Source organism: Fulmarus glacialis, unplaced genomic scaffold (genome assembly GCF_000690835.1).
Source record: "Fulmarus glacialis isolate BGI_N327 unplaced genomic scaffold, ASM69083v1 scaffold16920, whole genome shotgun sequence".
NCBI lineage: Eukaryota > Metazoa > Chordata > Aves > Procellariiformes > Procellariidae > Fulmarus > Fulmarus glacialis.
In genome coordinates, this window is record NW_009185950.1 from 13748 (window position 1) to 31455 (window position 17708).

Here is a 17708-nt window from a genome sequence, read left to right on the forward strand (position 1 = left end):
TGGCATAGTCAATAAAAACATGCAGATACGTCTTCCAAAAATACATCCCTTTTTTTTGCAGAATGCACGGTGCACTGTGGGGATGCAAATAATACAGCAGGATAACCTGAATGCAGCCAGTATTCCTCATTTCAACAGTTAAAACCTTGAGAAGAAGCATATCAATTTTTGGAATGTCTGCTTGACTTCCATCCGTAAATGACAGCCTGCTGGCAGAAAGACCGGGAGGAAGGATTAAAGCCATGCAACACTCCTTCTGTAACAGAAGGAGACCATCTTACAGATTGCGAATATAATTGACTGCTTTAATTAATTTCACCTTCTTGACTTTAATATTAAAATCTGAAAAACCGAGTTACTATTTTTGTAGAAATGTACATGGTATTAGTAGTCAAACAACAAATAGGATATGGAAATAGGAGTTAAAACATTTGATGACAAATGCAAATTTCAGCCTAAATATTTTACTCTGCTTGGCAGTAAATTGTTGCTGGTAAAAAGACGCACAACAAGTCTTCCTGCATAAATCAAACCTCAGCTGTACAGTGGAGAATTCTCACGCTGTTAGTTGGATATTCCTGCACCGCAGTAGCAGGAAAGAGCGGATGTAGCCGGCATGTCATCTTGGCACTGCGCTTGTCGGAGCTGCTGCGACTGCATTAAGATGTAACCCGTTCAGGTGCCTCTGATCGCGCCTGAAGACAGCAAACTGCAGTAGCACCGTGCCTGCCTGCGTCCTTTCCTGCTGAAAGGGTCCGCCCTGGCTTCCACTTCAGATGGGATTAAATTTGCACTTTGAATGCAGAGATGTATCGAGTAGCATAGTGATTATGTATGCATCAAATCAGCTGCCTCAATGGGAATATCCCGCAATCGAGCCATCACCAGATTTCTTTGTGGATTTGAAAATAGGATGAAATGATGTGTTTTGGCAGATTTAACCATGCATTTTCAAGAATGCTTTGATTTAATAGATGTCTGGGCCCATGGTTTGCCATTTTCAGTTAAACTATAAAAAGTGTTGAAGTGGCAACAGAAATTATCATGGTGGTACTCTGAGATTACATTCACAGGATTGTTTTCAATCAAAGTTTCTTTTCCAGGGGTGTAATTCCTGTTGTTATAATAGACTGGGCAAGTCTCGTGTGGCACTATTGCCCATTCAAAAAGAGTGGCACACGTTTTACTCTCTCCCTCCCCCCAAACTCAAACCATATCCATGCATATGAAAGTGTATCGTCGCGTTTTCAAGAATCTTAGCTTTCGAGTTAGTATTGTCAAATGCTGGGTTTTGCCCTTTAAAGGGTTTAGGTGCTTAAAAAGAGGAACTGCTGGATATTTTTACGCTTAATCCAGTAATGAACTCAAACATAATGATGCTTGTAGTATGAGGTTTAATTACACAGTTTGTAATTCCTTTTCTTCTACCCTTTCAGCACTGCAGCAGCAGTGAGTGTATATACCCTGCGTTCAGGGATGCTTGTCTGAGTACTCTGCTTGCAACTTGCAAGCTGGGAAATGACTGAGGCATGTAGACTATTGAGGATTTTGATGTAGAAGGTACATAAACGTATGAATTGATTGGACTGAACAGCTAAATAGTAGGACTGCTGATTCAGATAACCTACCTTCAACTGATTTTTTTTTTTTTTTTTTTTTTTGCACTGAAACTTTCCCCCTTATTTGCAACCAAATATTGCATAGGAGAGCAGGGAGAGTACTGATCCCAACGAAAGTGGATTTAGCTTTTGTTCTCCTACAGATTTGATGTTACTGGTTTGAGGGTGTGAAAGTGAGGGGGACCATCTGCTTTACATTTCAAATAACTGTCATCATCCTACAGCTATCAGAAGACTTGTGATTTTTTGGGGGGAAGAAAAATTACTTTTTTTCCATGGTTAACACTTCGCCTGTAAATCTTGTCTTTCAGATGGGAAGAGGAACTGACGAGAAGAATGAGTCTGGAATCTATGGTAGAAACCTTGCGAGAGGTAAGTTTTGAATAGTATGTATTGAAAGGTATGGGTTTTTTCTGCACCTTTTATTATGATAGTAATTACTGGAATTTGTTTAATTAAAAAAACTCCCTTCTAGCTAGAGCAGCTGACTGCGTTGCTGTATGCTAGAGAGTAGTGTTCATGTTTGGAAGCTGAAGCAGGAAGGTGCTGAAGTTTCTGACAAAGTGACATGTGGGGGTGGTGACATGCCTTATCCGCCCTGCTCAGGTTAAGTGAGGAAGCATATGTTGGCCTATTACCCCTTAGTTCTTTGTGTGCTTTCTCTTGCAGGAGGCGCAGGAAGCGGAAGCTCTCCAGGAGGAGTTAAATGAAAAGATTGAGAGACTGAAAGCAGAACTTGTGGTCTTTAAGGGTCTGATGAGTGATGTAAGTACACTGGAGAGCGGAGTGGCCAACTCCCACCGCCTTTGTGAAATGTGTGTGTCATGCAAATGGCTTCATTCATAAAAAGGTTACGGTCTTAGTGAGTGCTGCTTTGTAGTTAGCATTATGGCTGCCTTCGTGACCTAATGCATCAGACAGATCACCCTTCCCCCTGCTTCCTGTCTGGTCTGTGTAGAGATGCATTAACTTGCTGCTTAGCCCCTAACCCGGACTCTTCCCTCCCTTCCCCGTTCTCCACAGCTGGCAGTGCCGGCATTCACATCTGCAGCCGTGGAAAAAAATGTTGGAGAACTCGCAGGTTAGGGTAAGGGGTTCATCACCGTGCAGCACCATGTACTGCTAACAAGGGGGACTTTGCTCGGAGTCACGCAAGAAAGCAATGTTCAAAAAGGAACATGCCCTGTGTGTTTCCGAGCTCCCTTTATGAAAGCTCTGAAGAGATTAACCCAGTATCACTGGTCCAGGTATCTGGCTTTGTTTCCAGTGATGCTTCAACCTAAATTTAAAAAAAGACTTGTTTTCTCAGGAATTTCCTCATGTCTCGTTTGGTATTGACTTTGCTTCAAAGCTGGGGGAACTTTTAGACTATGACTGGATAATTTTCTTACATTTGGACATACTGAGAGCATGTACTCATGCAGATATCTAGAAAGATAAGCCAGGTGAACATGAAGTAAGGTGCCTTTCTCTGTAAGACTGAAGTAGTGCTGATGCCAGTTGTCTAATGAATGTGTCCTATTATGCTTATTTATTCTGTAATTTTGTGTAGAACTACTTCCTTCTATCTTTATATAAGCTTGCAGAACCTGCTCCCTGGTGTCAAATACATTCTCTTGGGGCCATTAGATCTGTTCATGTGAAATTTGGCAGTTAGCTCTCTCTTCTTCTGGTGTTTAATCGAGAGTAGGCATGCTTGGTTAGAGGCAGTGTCAAAGGGAGAAACTTGTTAGGGCTCCATCACGGTGATGACTTTTTCGCTGAGGAAGAAATGTTGCTCAGTGTGTATAAAAAGGGTGGTGGTGAATACAAACATCCTCCTCAACTTGAGAGAAAGTGTGCTTTGGGCTTTGCAAACTCTGAAAGGTAGAAGAGAGCCGAAAAGGAAAGCAGTGAGAATGCTTGTTTGGAATCCCATTGTGTAAATATTTAGAGCAGAGAAATGCAAAATGTTGGCATTCTTGCCTTCCTGCAAGAGAATTGCTGGTACCTATTCAGTTGACAAGATTGTGTTTAGAGTGAGTCAGTGTTCAGAGATTTATTTTTCTCAGTGTGTTTAGAAAACAAAAATCTCTAACTTGTCCAAAGGTGGTTGACAGGGGCTGGAGAAGAACTCTGTCTAATAATTTAAAAAAAAAAAACAAAACCAAAACAAACCAAAACCAAACAAAAAAAAGAAAAAAAAAAAGCCCCAAAGCTTTCTTCTTGGAAAGGGGATTTGGTATTTAAGAAAGCTCTGCAAGGAGTTTTTCTGCTTTTCTGGTCAAAGTGGAAGCATTGCCTAGCCACTGAAGTGGTACTTTCCAACAGAGTAGGTCCCGTCTAGGCTGGAAAATATGCTTTTTGTGGAACAGTGTTTCTTCATAAGGAGCCAGCTGTACCGTCTATGTGGGAGTGTCTCTTATAAATTATGTTTATAACTACTGCTCAGAGTGAAGCAAGACAAAATATTTTTCATGTAGAATTTTTGCTAGGCTGGAAGCCAGGTTAATGCCAGTGAGGAGTATTTTCTGTGTCACAAGCTTTCATGGATCTTGTTAGATCCAGTCTTGATTTTATGTTTTCATGGTATGTATGAAGTTGCTGCATAGCCTGGATTCTGTTTTAAAAGCAACTTCTCCTTGCAGGCACAGTTTTTTTGACTGAAATGGGGGGAGTGTTGCATACTCACTGGTTTTTAGATTTCATTCTATTCTGCACATGCTCAACAGGGTTTTTCTCCTCCTTTTTTAAAGCTTTGTTGACCCAAGAAAAGTTTACTGTTGCCACATCTAGCAGTTGTTTTGGGGTGGGTATTGGTTTTTTGGTGGCAAATCACTCAGAGTTGAAATTTTATTAGAATCGGATATGAATGTTAATTGTTAGCTGTCTAGTCTGTTTAGATTGTGCGTGTACTGCCTTTCCTGGAGAACGAGATGTAATATTGTTTAAGAATGGTATGCCCTGGGGTTAGAGAGATACTGTGGGGTATCTCTTCTTTCCTGAACTGTATAATAATAGAAGATAATCACTACTGTCCTTCCTGCAGCCCATGACAGACCTGGACACAAAGATTCAAGAAAAGGCCATGAAGGTGGACATGGACATCTGTCGGCGAATCGATATCACAGCCAAGCTGTGTGATGTAGCGCAGCAGCGCAACTCTGAAGACGTTTCCAAGATATTCCAGGTGATTAGGCCATGAATTTTCCATAGGGTAGGACAAGAAGTGAAGGGACAAGAGGGAGCAGTGTTGAGGAGTGTGGTCCAGGTCATTTGCCTTTTCTTGAAATTTCTCTGTGTAGACGTATTTTCCTCTTTCTCAGTCTTGAAGCGTCGCTCTCTTCTGCAGAAGCTGCTGTAGGACTAAGAGCACAAAATTTAGAGAGTTTAAAAAAAGAAGTCTCAGGATGACCTTTAAGACATGCTGTTAGTCTGATGCTAGTCTACAATGAATGCAGGGCAAAAAAGCATTACAGGGTCTAGGTTTGTATAAATGGCTTCCTCATATTTGTTCCCTTCACAAGTGAGAGGTTTTAAGCTTGTAGAATTGTCATCTGAATGTTCTTATTTCTGGCTCAAGCTCTGTGGCCAGAAATAACGCTTCTGTGGTGGTGAGCTATGACTGCTTTGTGAGACTAGAAACTCCACTTGCTTTCCTTGAGCTATTGTGGCTCCTTGGTGCTAGTAGGAAAGTCATTTAATTTGCTCCAAAAGCAAGCAGTTACAGCTCTGTGTGGAGCAAACCTGTAACTCCCAATGCAGTTGGTCTTCTGTCATAACTGCAATTTCAATTGTGATTAACCCAGCTTCCTTCTACTTTGATCTAAATGTGTCTTGTTCAGTCTTTCAATAAGTCTGATGCTTTTCTCTGTATAGTGATGCCATATAGTGTGCTAAATGCTGTACAAAACCACTGTAAAAGATCCTTGTGGTCTCTACTGGTTGTGCTTTCTGGCTATAGTGAAGTTGCCTAAATGTTTGATGGGTTTTTTTATCTTATGTATCCCGAAAGACTCAAATGTCCTCATTGGAGACAATTATTTTTGTAGCATGTTGAGCCTTTGCATTGTGCTAGTGGTTCCTTCTTGTCTTTGAGTAGAATTGCTATGTCTTTCCGCTCAAAAGCGCACTTTTCTGCAAAGCACACTTTTGGTCAAGCATGCAGTGGTTAAAATGATCATCATGGAGAACGATACCAATAAGGGACGGCTTAGATGCCAAGTAGAGGAAAAACTACAGTAGGTTGGGAGTGGACTGTATGTGTGACTCTGTGGCACTACCTGTGAATATCTTTCATGTTCACAGTCCTCAGATGAAGAAGTGATCCTCTGCGCCCTTTGCAGGGGTGTCCCTTGAGTTCTCTGCACGTCTGTGAACTTCATTTCTTTGAGGTTGTCCAGGCATTTTCACGGTTCAGTTAACCCTTCTTCTGTCAGCCTGAAGACTAGCAGTCTGCCTCTGCTGATGGGGTGGGATGACCCTGGAATAAAGGCTATCTAGAAAGGCTTCCCGTCTACTCTTTCGTGATGGTTCAACACTGGGAGCAACAGCCTGTGGTGGTGGCAGGAGAGGGAGAGTTCTGTCATTGCTCTCAAGCCTGCTGCCTGGGCACTCCTGCCAGCTTACGCTTTTACCCTGTATCATTCTAACCTCTGCATGTTCTCTGGTAGATCATAGACTGGTGTCAGTGAACAGATGAACATCTGTAGAGCACTGGCAGCCTGCAGCTTGCTTTGCTCTTCGCCGTTCTGAACTGCTTCCTTGTGCTCTGTGTTCCCCACTCATTAACAGATGCAATTCCTGTCTTGAATATGAGCGATCCCTGAATTGCCTGGGAACTGATGAACAGTTATATTCACTCAAACCTAATGCCTCTCCTTCTTTATTTCTGCCCCTCATGGCACAGCGCCTCAGTTGAACCTTCTAGTTACTGCTCTTCTCTCCAATTAAGGTGGCTTCCAAGAAGAAAGAACGCAAGCTCACGTCTGATGATGACCTCTCTGAACAGGATGGAGACAATGGCAGGTTCTCTGACGATGAGGTCAGCTGTTCTTTGAACATCACGGATGAAATGAAGCGTATGTTTAATCAGCTGTGAGTATCATGGGCAACGTGGGGAAAACTTACTCTGAAATGCAGACTTAGTCGCAGAATACCTGAGCTGCCAGCATGGTACATACTTGACAGTTTTCTGGAAGTTCAAAAAAAATTAACTGATTTTTGTTCCTCCCTGAAGTAGGGGGTACTATAGAGAATATAAAAAATACAAACGTCTGGTTTTACTACTGTATGCTGTTATAGCAATAGCAAAAGAAGAAACATGCAACAAAAAAAGTACAAAACTTGAGTCTATTCTGTATGTTTGGCTGAATATTAGATTTCTAGAGTTTTGGAAAGAACCTTGCTGCTGCTTGGGCTGGATAGAATTTGGCAACGTCACTGAAAGCTCAGTTCAAAATGGATACAAACTTCTCTAGTATTTTGCAGGATTTTTCAGTTGAGCTACAGGCAAATGGTAGTGGTGGATCTGTCCAGAAGATCAGTTCTAGTAGTGGACAGCAGTTTATAGATTCCAAGAATGTTGGTGTTGTAAGACTTGCTGCGAAGTCTGGTCTCCCAAACTGGAAGAATTGCAATTTATTTTGCCTAAAGCTTTACCCCACATTGGAGCGTTAGGAAGCTTGTAGCAGCCGAGAAGAAACTCTCTGCACCTTGCTGCTACACAAAGCAGTTCACAAAGCTGGTTGGCGATGTGCCCTGGTGTTCTCTTCTCCTGTTCTAGAAATGAGGGAGGTGGCCACAGCCTGGTGAGACTTTTGAGGGTCTCTGCCGTTTTCTTTTGGCAGAGAAAAGCCCCAGCAAGCGCCATAGGTCTGACTTTCATAGCATTTGAATAGGGTGTCTTCTGCCAACTTCTGCAGTGACTGCAGAGGGAAGAATTCTCAGTGCTTTCCCACGCAATGTAGGACAGTATTTAATATGTAGGAGTACACAAAAAGTTGTCTAAGCAGCACTAGCTCCTCTTCTGTTGTCAGCTATTGCCAAAAGTTCTGTTTTCAGGATGTGTCTCTCTCTTTCTGCCTGAATTTCACATCTAGGAGGGCATGTTTTTTGCAAAAGTTGTAGGTAACTCCTCTTGTTAGGTCTCTTGTTTTAGATGTCTTTAGGCCCTTATTAATATTCAGTGTAGTAAATACAGATTTTTTTACTTCTCCACTGCTAGAATTCAGTGTAACAGCAGATAGTGTGTGGATTTTTTAGAAAAGCAAGAGGCTAAAATTTAGCTACTAGATTGGTAAGGCATTTAGTTTTTAGTTTTGTTCTTAAACCTGTCCTGTGATACCCAGTTTTTATTGGTGCTGCTAATGAAATTCTTATCTCCTGGTCTTGTTACGTATGGCACAAAGTGCTGTAAGAATCTTCTTGATACATTCAAATTGGGTTGATCTAGAAGAGTGTTCGTGGCTTGTTGGAGATGGTACATTTCTAAGGATGTCTGGGTTTGGGGGCTTTGTGAAGTAGAAAATAATAGCTTAGAAATAGCTGAATAGCTTGCCTCACTAACAGAAACAAAGCAACTTGCATTTTATCTGTAATGAACTTAATCTTTAAGTGTCTAGTAGTAAAATGCCAGCTTTGAACAGTGTGTATGTCTGAAGCAAGCAGCAGTCAGGACTGGGAGCCTTTGTACTCTCTGACAGGGACAGCTCTTGCAGAAAGAAACCGATCTGAAGAAGTTGAGTTGCAAAAGGCACAATCGTGTATGTCTGAGTTTATTAGGTTTTTTAAAATTATTTTTTAAAGTCCTGCTGAGTGTAGACAAATAGCCCGTCTCTTTTGCCAAGCTCTTCATCCTCCTAAAGACAGTATTGGACTCTGCTTCCGGACTGAGATGTTATCTGCCTAAAAGGAAGTGAACTAAAGTAACAAAAATGCATCAGTCTGAAATTAGCAGACTGCTGCTGGGAGCAATTTCAGATTTTTGTCAGGCCTCCTTAACAAGGACAAGAAGCAGCTACTAGTGTTTCGCTCTGCTGCTGTTCAAACCGAAAGGGACTCAAGTGCCTTCCGAAACTTTCCTTTATTGCACAACTGACCATACTAAAGGGCCTTGACCAAATAACAGTGTTAAAGGCCACTCTTGCCACTGTTTGTTCTCAGTCTTAAGTGGTTGTAAAAGTGTCTTTGTATCTTTCAAGTCAACAATAAGTATTTATGCTCACCTGCACATCATTTTGGGGTTCAGTTTTTTCATAGTTGTTACTTTTGAAAATAATGTTTTTAAGTGCTGCAGGGAAAACGTTGGCTGAACTTCAACATGAAAATCAGCAGGGAGTCTTCTAGTGGCTGTTTCTTGTAAAATTCCTCAAACTGTGTTTGGGCTTATTTTCCCATGTGTAAAAAGAATAGTTTAAAACATTTTTGTGGTTTTGCAAACAGGGGAAACTAATGCGCAGCACCATCTGGAGGCAGAGCTAGGACTGTGTATTTGAACAGGAACGCTAACAAGGATCTTTTATTCTGCTTTGGGGTGGCAAGGAGCCCAGGAGCGAGGGACTTGGACAGTGGTAAAGCCTGTTTGTAAAAACTGTGAGGATTTTCAGCTGCTGCATTGTTTCCTTCATTCAGTTCTCATAGCCCCTTTTTTGTAGAAGATTAATTGAAGAACCGAGGGAGTGAGGCTGGAGTAGTTTTCACCAATGCTTTTTCTGTTATCTTAACAGTCGTGAAACATTCGATTTTGATGACGACTGTGATAGTTTAACGTGGGAGGAGAATGAGGAAACATTGCTTCTTTGGGAAGACTTCACAAACTGCAATCCTTCAATTGACCTCCAAGGAGAGGTGAGTTTATTTTATTATTTTCTCAAACTATTCTCTGCAGAAACTGTATCCCTCAGCTGCTCTCTTAGCCATTTGAGCCTCTGGATATTTGACTGGTGATCTAGTTTGCCACGCAAACTTGCTTTGATTTTAAAATCCTCTTAGTGCTTTCTCTCTATGGTTGCTTTTCAGTCTGTGCAATCAGTTTATTTGCCAAACTACATTTCTTCTCCTCCTTCAAACTGAGTATTTAAAAGTATCCAGCGAGTGTCAAAAGATCCAATGCATCTGGCTGTTACAGGAGCATCACACAATCTGTCACCCTAAGCAGTTGTTTATCTAAAGCCCTATATCTTCCAGGCATCTCACTTTCTCCGTAGATTATCATTCACACTTTAATTGTCAAAATAGTAGACATAGTGTGGGGGATGATATTGCACATTTATTCTAGTGGGGAGAAAAATAAACTCGGTATGGTCCATGGAAGATGTTAAAGTACATCCAGCCCATCACAAACAAAGGAGCTGTGGTTGCAGGACTGTGTAAGGCCCCAGGGATCTTCTGAACCTGCAAATCTTGTGCTTCCGTCTTCCCAGTCAATAGGAATCTCCTGGTGTTGGTGGATAATAAACGGCTTGCTTTTAATCCTTAAGATCCCCCACAAAGTAAGCTAATGGCTGCATGCTGCCTCATTCAGTGACTCCTGAGCCTTTTTAAACAGGCCTAAAGAGAGACTGAAATGGCAAGGTCTGGCTTTGTGCGGGTAGACTTAAACGTGACGCTATTATTTCATTACTGAGTAGGACGACAGCAGTAGGTAAGAAATAATCCTGCCTTCTTCCATCATTGCTGTAGCATGAAGATGCTGAGGCAGCAGTCTCCTGAATATTGTCTTGTGTTGACTGCCAGGGGTGTGTTAATTTACATCTTCCCATTTGTGTATCATCTGGCATACTCTGAAACTGCGGAGATTACTCAGAAGTGCTAGGGCTGCAGAAAGCAGCGTACTTAGCTACATGTCGTCTTTTGAGCAGGGAGAGTGGCAGAGTGATAATGTGTAGCCATGTGCTGGAATTAGTGACAGATTTATTTGCATATACCCATGTGTGCATGTATAAGCACAGCTATCAGAGGAATATTGCCGAACTCAGGCCTTCCGTGCGAAAACTCTAAAGGTTTTAAGAAGCTTAAATCCTTCTAAATGAAAATTATACAAGGAAAGGGTAGATTTGTCTTGTAGATGGAGATTCAGAATAAAGACTGCTCTGTCTGTGCCTGGTCTTTAGCATAGTGCTTTACATGCCTGAATCTTCCTTCCACTGGCTTTATTCCTTTCAAGTTCTTACGCAGTGCCCTAGCCACCTTCTTTTATGACCTTCCTCCTTAAAGCGCTTCTGCATATAAAAGGATAAGTGGAATGATTCCTGTAACTGTAGACTGGTTAGCCTGACGTTGATACCAGGTATGATCCTGATAAAGCTGCCACAGATGTGGCCAAAGGATGGAAACGTAATTAGTGCTCATCAGTGCAGTTGCATTAAATTGATGATAAATTTTTTCTGGAAAAGGGAGCTAGGTAATAACGTGAAAGAGAGAACAATGACATTGTTTTAGTCTCTTTGTGACAGCATGAAATAGTGCTGTATGTTTTGTAGCCCAGACTGTGCTGTCAATCCAAAATGATGATACGGGAGCTGTTGTCTGGCAGGATGTTTCCTTTGGGACAGCATGGGTTCTTACGTGTGATATTTTCATCGGTAGTGTGCTGGGGTGAGCGTGCTTTATCTAGCAGTTAAGTGAAGAATTTCCATAGGTAACACTGCATGCAGAGCATACATGTGAAGTGATGGAGACTGAAAGGACTTGAGAGTAATAATATGTAATTGGAAAATGAGAATTCTGGTGCAAAGTGTGGTCAATGCAAGAAAAAATTGTTTTATGGCTGGAGAGCAATTACAATCTAAGTGTGATCAGACTGTGAAAGGTTCAGGAAAATCCATGGGTTTGGTTTTCTGGCATGCATCAGGTATCAGTGTTTAATTGCTGGAGCCTTGGACTGTAGGCTCCTTGATCAGAGACTTTATCCTTGTGTGTACAAAACCATGGTCATAGTACAAAAATGTGTTTCCTGGTATGCCAGTTTTAAGAAGCAGACTATTCCTTGCCTGTGTAAAAATGTATTAAAAAAATCTTTTCATGGAAAAGCATAACAACCTGCATTTCTGAGTGAGGTTAAATAAGAAAAACTTCAGCCTGCTACTGAATTCCCTGTTAGTTTCTTGCTAATTCTTTGTGTTCTCCTTTCTCCTGCAGGAAGAAAACCTGGGAAACTTGATCCACGAAACAGAGTCTTTCTTTAAAACGAGAGACAAGGAATACCAAGAAACAATAGGGCAGATAGAGGTAAGGAAGGTGTTCATGACAGTACGAATTGTTTCTAATGGACGAAAACATGCCCAGTGTTCTGGTCTGGTATACCCACAGGGGAAAGGTGGAATGTCTATATATCTAAGAATGCAAAGGCATTTTCCTTTGACATATCTTGTGATTTTTCCTAAATACCATTCTCTATACAGCCCTATTATTGAGTAAGCATAAATCTGTAGCTGGTAGAGAGAGAACCTTCAGAGCAAAGAGAATAAAAATGCATTATTATTTTTTCCCCTATTTGTCTTGCATATCCACTGTCACACTGGGAAATGCTTGACAAGACGTGGCCTCAGAGGTTGCCAGACACAACAGCTGTAGCTTCTCAAAATCTTTGCCCTGCCTAGAATATGCTTTCGTTAATTACTGCATGCTGACAAACAAGATGCCAAGCAGCAGAAAAAACTTGAGGGCTGTTTAAAAACAGTGTTGAGCTCTGATGAAAATAGACTTCATAAGGTGATGAATACATTGGCAGTATACAACACTGAGGTTAAGCATGTGCGGGTGTTTTGGATTGGCTCTGGGCAGCTTTAGCACCCCGCCAGTACGTAAAATTGAGTGAAACTGGGAGAAGCTGCTAGCAGCTCACCTTCAGCTGATTATTTTTCCTTCTTTCTTACAGCTGGAATTGGCCACGGCCAAGAGTGACATGAATCGCCACCTTCATGAATATATGGAAATGTGTAGTATGAAAAGGGGCCTGGATGTGCAAATGGAAACCTGTCGTAGGCTTATCAAAGGCTCAGCTGACAGGTAATAAGATATCATTCTGCCCTGGGTGCTGCAAGAATTTATTTTGCTCTTGTTTCCTGCCAAGTTGTCTAAAGGCAGTAGTATCATTTTGTCCTAAAGCTTTGTCCTCTGGGTAATCTTGTTTTGTTCAGGGTCAAGTATTAGTCTTAAACGGAACCCTGTAACAGTGTGTAGGTTCCTACACACAGTAGCACTTCTAAGGGTTCAACACCTATTGGTAGAAACCGGTGTTTCTACCAATAGGGCTGTATAAATGGACTTACCTCTTTTCTAACTCGGACGCTTAGTCTTAGTGTCATAGACCTAGAACTCTTAAAACAAACAAACCAATCCCCAAATTAAATCTTGACCATGGACTTGTATGAAGAACTTGTGTTTTAATCTTCTCATGTGTTAAGAACCCTGTACTATGAGGGATTTTTCGTATCTCTTGCTCACTCCCAGTACACATCCTGGCTTAAAAGATGATGATGATGATGAACTTTTTTTGAGTTTTCAAGACTGTACCTATTATGGATGATGAGAGTCTCTATAGGATGTTCATTGGACTTAGTTTCCATTTCCCCATCCGTAAACCTAGGGCAGCCTTTGTTTGTGTAGGAGATGGCAAGGGTGGGGTGGCAGCACACAAGATGCCTAAGTTTACTACTGATACTTGCTATAAACCCAAAGTTTAATGTTAATAAGGCACATTTTAAATTGTTTTGGGAAGTGAAAGTGAGCATTTTCTTTAAAGGTTCCTTTTTTTTTTTCCCCCTTCTGTCATTGATACTTAATTTTTTGTCTAAACCTTTCTCTGAATTTTTCTACAGAAATTCTCCATCTCCCAGCTCTGTAGCCAGCAGCGACTCAGGAAACACAGATGAAATTCAGGATGAGTTGGACAGAGAGACGGATGTGGAGCCCATGGTCAGCTGATATGTAGTTGGAACATTCAAGTGAAAGGGAAGATACAAGAAAAGATTAAAAAACAGTACACTGATGGGGAGAAAAAAGACTTGTAAGCCCTTGCACAGGGTTTCTAAGGACTCATTCCTACACCCATCCCCACCCCACCCAAGGATTGGTGCTGTAAATTTCTATTGTTACACAAATCATAAATGTAGAGTCCTGTAAGAAAACATGGTGTTTTAATTGTGCCTTTGCCCCAAGCTGAGCCACTTTGAGCTCCAGTGGAATATTAATAGCAGGTGTTTTTATAAAAAATATTATTTAAAAAAAATCTGGTAGCAGCAGAGAATGGTGCTGCAAAGGCTCTGGGTATTTCAATAAGCTTATGGTTGTATTGAACTGCTGCACTGATTGGCAAAAAGAACACTGGCAAAATGAGAAGCGAACCCAAGACAACTATGGTACAATAACCGATGTCTGGCACAAAAAAGAATGCCTCCAAATTGAACTGTAAACATTTAAAAATAATGGCAGGTTTAGAAGACAGCTTTTAGGATTAAGCAGTTATACAATATTAAAAGGAATTTCTTCATTCCATCTTTTTGGGTGAAGGAGCCTTTGAGATTTGTCCAAGCTTTCTGCTAGACTCCAGAATCTGAAGAAGCAGGTCTCAGCTCGGTGGCAAAGCAGGTGGACAAAGGAGGGTTCAGTGGGGTGGGACTATCACTGATAAACTACTATGCAAAAAAAACCACAAAAAAAAGCTCGCCTTATTTATATGGAATGTTTGGTCCCTGCTGGGCTACAGTTATCTCTTGGGTAAAGGAAAGCTAAAAACACATTTGCACACGTTAGTTATCTGTAGAACTTCTTTTGAGGAGGAATGTCGTATTACAATGCCTTTGTTTCCAGTGATGGGATTAAGAGGGGAATCAGCCCTTCAGTTCCCATGTTGTTTTGTGTTTTCTTTTTTCAGGATTTTTTTTTTTTTTTTAAACCATAGTGTTTGCAGATTCTACTTTGCTGACAGGGAGATAACTCCATTTTATGCTGCTTTCGTGATGTTTAGAGTGGGAGAGTTGAAGCATCAGGATAAACTGACATGCGGTGGAATAGATGTAGGCTTGAGACATGACATTGGGAGAGTTCCAGACCGCTGTTCTTCAGAAAAGCTGAACATCGGAAAATACTGTAATCCTTTTTAGGGCGTAGTAAAATGAATCCCAAACTACTGCTGCCCTAGAATTAGGGAGGAACAGCCATGTGCTTTCTCTGTGAGAAAGTGAGAAGACCTAAGCTTTGTCAATCTTTCTGTATTTTTACACAGGAGAAAGCAGCATCAAAAGTCAGATCACTTGGTGGTATTGGAGGAAACTCTGGCATCATCAAGCTGTTTATGGTTATTAATGGGAATTGTAGCACCTCAGCCAGGTAAAAACAGGGTATAAACCTCAGCCAATAATTTTTTTGTTTGTTTTTTAGACCAAGATTGAGAGTATAGTTAATACTGCCTAAAGGTAACTGTGTAGTTAAGTAGCAGTTGCAAGACTTGGAGTAAATACCAAATGTATGTTTTTCCCTGCCAGGAAGCTTAGAAACTGCTATGTAGGAGCAGTGCTAGGACTGGACAGGGAAATACCCGATTTAAGCACCCTCTCAGTGTTATCTAAAGGTAAGCTGGCCAATCTTTTTAGCTTCCTGAGTATTGTTTCCAAGCCTCTCTTATGTATTGATCTGAAATCAGTGGGGTTGCATTGTAAGCATTCAGCCACTATAGATCAGTGTTGCTTTCTTCCAAAAAGAGCAGAAGTGTCTCAGCAAATGGCGCGTTCCTGGGCAGAAATGCCTCTCCGTCTTGCGCAGCTATGCAGAGGGGCAGGACCTCAGGGGGTTTCTGCTCGCACTGTAACTGTGAGTACAGTAATGTCTTCTCAATTTGAGTTTCTCGTGTTGCTGCCTGGAGTTTCATCGCTGTTCAGAGCCGTCTCCAGCTTGGATACGATGGTGCTTTTAGGCCATGTCAATCAAATGAGCTCCCTGTGTTTTTCAGAGTGGGGAGGAGTACTGGGATGATGTCTGGATCCACAGTGTGGAGGCCACGGTCCACAGTCAGTGGCTTTTGTCCAAGAAAATGGATCCAAGGATTTTCTTGTGGTTTCCTTACTGATTGAAATACTCAGTGCAGTAGAGTAGCTAGCAACTTCTTGGTTCTTGTGGTGTGGCTTAGGGGCTTTTTCAAAGCCTGTTTAATCATGTAGACGTAGATAACTTTTCTCTGGAAAAGAAACCTTATTCCAAAGTGCTCATTCCTGTTATTTCTTAGGTGGCCAAAGTGGGAAATGTCATGTTCACTAGGGCTGCAAGTTGGGGTGGGTGGGTGGGGGCAAGAGATGTGATATTTTTTTTGCGGGGGCTGGGACTGCATGTTTTCAATAAAGTACTCTTAAGGTTTTCAAGCCTGTATGAACTTCAGCTGCTAATACGTAGTTTCTCACGAGGCTGAGAAACCATCTGCCAAAGCTGAATGTCTGTAATGCTTTAGTGACTTTGGTGGAGGCATTGTTAGGCAATCAGCCTCGCTGGAGGCTGGCGTTCAGCTGTCCTCGATTATGAAATGCTCTTTGGTACTGGAGAAACTGAGCAATTTTAATGGCCATCCAGCTTAGTGGCTGGGGTTTTTGTGTTTTTTTGTTTTTTTTTTTTTTTTCCTTTAAAACTCAGTGTCCTACTAGGAGGAAGGCTGAGTGTTCTTGAAACTAGTAGCTGGTATGTTGAGGATAGGAAAGAATATCCTCAGTTTGACAGTGAGAGCCAAGTGAGGAAGCAGAAATTCAGCTGTCGAAACAAGCTAGCTGTAACCTACAGTTTATCTCATAGCCATAATTATGAGGAGCATCTGTAATAGGGTTGCATTTGTTGGTAAGTGTAAGGGATGTGGGTCTATAGTAGAGGGTATAGAAATAATGTGTACGATGGTGATGTGTATGATGGTAAATTACCATGGTAGTTGGTGTCTTTCTTATAACCATATGTAATCCATTTTTAAAGAAGAGAAGGTGTTTTCATACTTGGGATTGGGGTTTTATTTTCATTTAGGCTGTATAGGACTCGGTGGATCAACCTTTCGGGAGTTACGAGGGTTGGTCCTTGATAGTTTCCCTAGGTCGTCTTTGGTTTTGTTTCAAGCGATGCTGCTGATTTAGCTGACAGTGGTCCTGTTCTGTTTGCGTTTAACCACTCTGTAGAAGCCAGATCAAAAGCTTGCCAGAAAAAAATTGTGAAAATGCTGGAAATGATTTTGATGACCTCTTTCTTTTTCCTTTGTAAAGCTGTAAATACTTTATTTTTGTTTTCTATTCTTAATGCGGTGTCATATTGACACTTTTTTAGACTTACAATCAGAAAATCCTCCTCATTGTTTCTTATTTTTTAAAAGGGGATTTCAAGGAAGCAAATTTTTTTGCTTGTTAGCAGTGTAATAATAGATCAAATTCCTAAAATGGGTTTGTACAAAAAATGTTTTCAGTAAACAAATGGCAGTTGCTTTTGTGGATGCATGTTCAAAAATGTCCAAAGAATAATGTGGTACAAACATTTTTTCAAAGACTTAGTAATTATCATATTAGTTCACACAATGAAAAAAACAAAATTCTTTAAAAAAAAAAAGGTGTCTGGGGGGAATGTAACAAAACTCATCTAAGCTAAATGTGTAATCTATTTATAAAAAACACAGTATATATTCTATTTTTATTAGAGGTTTTTAAAGTGCAAACAGAATTCTGTTAGCAAATGTGATTATTCCCGTGTAAAGTATCTTCTGCTCTGATGGGACTCCAAATTCTAAAATGGTTTCAAGGAACAACATGGAAACAATCTAACAGGTCTGGCTGTGGAGCACTCGCCCATCGCTTCCTCAGAGCAAGACGGGGGAAAGAAAAACAGGTTAACGTTTCCATGACCGCAGAATTATTGCTGTTTCCCCTGTCATGTTTTTTTTTTCTTCCCCTGATTGCGAGGCATTCTGCTGGAGAGGGTAGGGACCTCGTTTGCTCCCCTAAATACCGGGGGTGATTGCAGCACGGTAGTCCTAAAATCTGCCCCAAAGTGGGTTTTGTGTTCTACCTGGTTGGAAGACAAATTGTTTGTCAACACCGGTGTAAATTGGAATTAACTTGATGAAACAAAATAATAGATCAGAGTTGTGCCTGA

The 17708-nt window shown here is 41.1% G+C and overlaps 1 protein-coding gene across 1 annotated transcript; it reads left to right on the plus strand.

Annotated features, from left to right (window-relative positions):
* Positions 1-1936: 1936 nt before the first annotated feature.
* IFFO2 (intermediate filament family orphan 2) lies at positions 1937-13621 on the plus strand. The gene is made up of 8 exons (XM_009585749.1): positions 1937-1991; positions 2289-2384; positions 4648-4788; positions 6553-6695; positions 9326-9446; positions 11739-11828; positions 12478-12608; positions 13421-13621. The coding sequence occupies exons 1-8, from the start codon at positions 1956-1958 to the stop codon at positions 13524-13526; spliced, it is 864 nt and encodes a 287-aa protein (XP_009584044.1). The 5' UTR covers positions 1937-1955; the 3' UTR covers positions 13527-13621.
* Positions 13622-17708: the final 4087 nt, after the last annotated feature.

What these genes read in the sequence shown, in the direction of transcription:
- IFFO2 (XM_009585749.1), top strand. Translation starts at nt 1,956, where the DNA reads ATGAGTCTGGAATCTATGGTAGAAACCTTGCGAGAG. An exon ending in ACGTTTCCAAGATATTCCAG is followed by an intron (nt 4,789 to 6,552) that starts GTGATTAGGCCA and finishes TCTCCAATTAAG; the next exon opens with GTGGCTTCCAAGAAGAAAGA. An exon ending in CAATTGACCTCCAAGGAGAG is followed by an intron (nt 9,447 to 11,738) that starts GTGAGTTTATTT and finishes TTTCTCCTGCAG; the next exon opens with GAAGAAAACCTGGGAAACTT.